Below are 1,014 nucleotides of genomic sequence, written 5' to 3' on the forward strand. Positions count from 1 at the left end.
AAATCACACAAAACGACCGACTGATACAAAAAAGTTGCCAACAAGACGTGGCGTGGTCAGTACGATCCCCATTGGCTCATATATAAACGAGAGTTAGACGGCTCGCCGCTTAGGTATACCCCCACGACATGCGTTATCACTTCACAACTCTCGGTCTCTTACTATGGTAGGTATACTGTAACTGTACCAGTTATAGTGGTAATTACTAGAAGGGAATTTGATTTCATATATGTTTCAGCCTTTCTATTGGAAACGCTCAAGTTGAGCAGCTGAATCCGGGAAGATACTATGCGAAAGCGGCTCCAGTTCTCACTCCGTATCTTCTCCAACCCTGCCTGACACCTCCTTGTCCCATTGCTCCTGTCCCAGTAGGACCAGCTCCAGTTGGACCAGCTCCGGTTGGACCAGTTCCTATGGGCCCAGGACCAATTGGTCCCGGACCAGATGATAACCTTCCAACTCCTCCACCAGAGATTACACAAGAATATCCTCCACAAGGATATCCTTCTCAGGCTCCACCACAACAGCAGGCTCCACAGCAATCAGTCTACCCAGGTGGACAGACTCCACAAGGATATCCAGCTCAGGGACCAGTCTATCCACCACAGCAGGATTCACAAGTCACACAAAATTTCCAACAAGAGTATCCAAGCGCTCCTCAAGCACCACAGGGCTACCCACCAACCTACCCACAAGGACCACAACAGGCTCCACAGGCTCCTCAAGCTCCTAGATACCCACCACAAGGATATTCTGACCCATCTCAAGTTCCTCAAGGATATCCACAGCAGCAAGCGCCACCACAAGGATACCCATCCCAACAGCAACAATTGCCACAGGGATATCCATCTGCTCCAGGACAGTTCCAACCATCTCAACCACCACAAATGCCACAAGGATACCCACAAGATCCATCTCAATACGGACCAGCTCCACCACAATCTCAACAACAGCAACAACAGCTCTACCCATCTCAGCAACAACTTCAGCAAGCTGCTCAAGGATACACACAAC

At 49.6% G+C, this 1,014-nt stretch overlaps 1 protein-coding gene across 1 annotated transcript in view; it reads left to right on the forward strand.

Moving 5' to 3' along the window:
* Cbr-pqn-63 overlaps positions 1-1,014 on the forward strand; it is a gene marked incomplete at both ends in the record, with an annotated part of 2,227 nt that overhangs the window by 838 nt on the left and 375 nt on the right. The window contains one exon of the mRNA XM_045238009.1: positions 239-1,014. This exon is cut by the window's right edge and continues 23 nt beyond it. Within this exon, the coding sequence (XP_045096747.1) occupies positions 239-1,014 (776 nt within the window). The remainder of the gene's footprint in view (positions 1-238) is intronic.

Source organism: Caenorhabditis briggsae (genome assembly GCF_000004555.2).
Source record: "Caenorhabditis briggsae complete genome, chrV, whole genome shotgun sequence".
Classification (NCBI taxonomy): Eukaryota; Metazoa; Nematoda; class Chromadorea; order Rhabditida; family Rhabditidae; genus Caenorhabditis; species Caenorhabditis briggsae.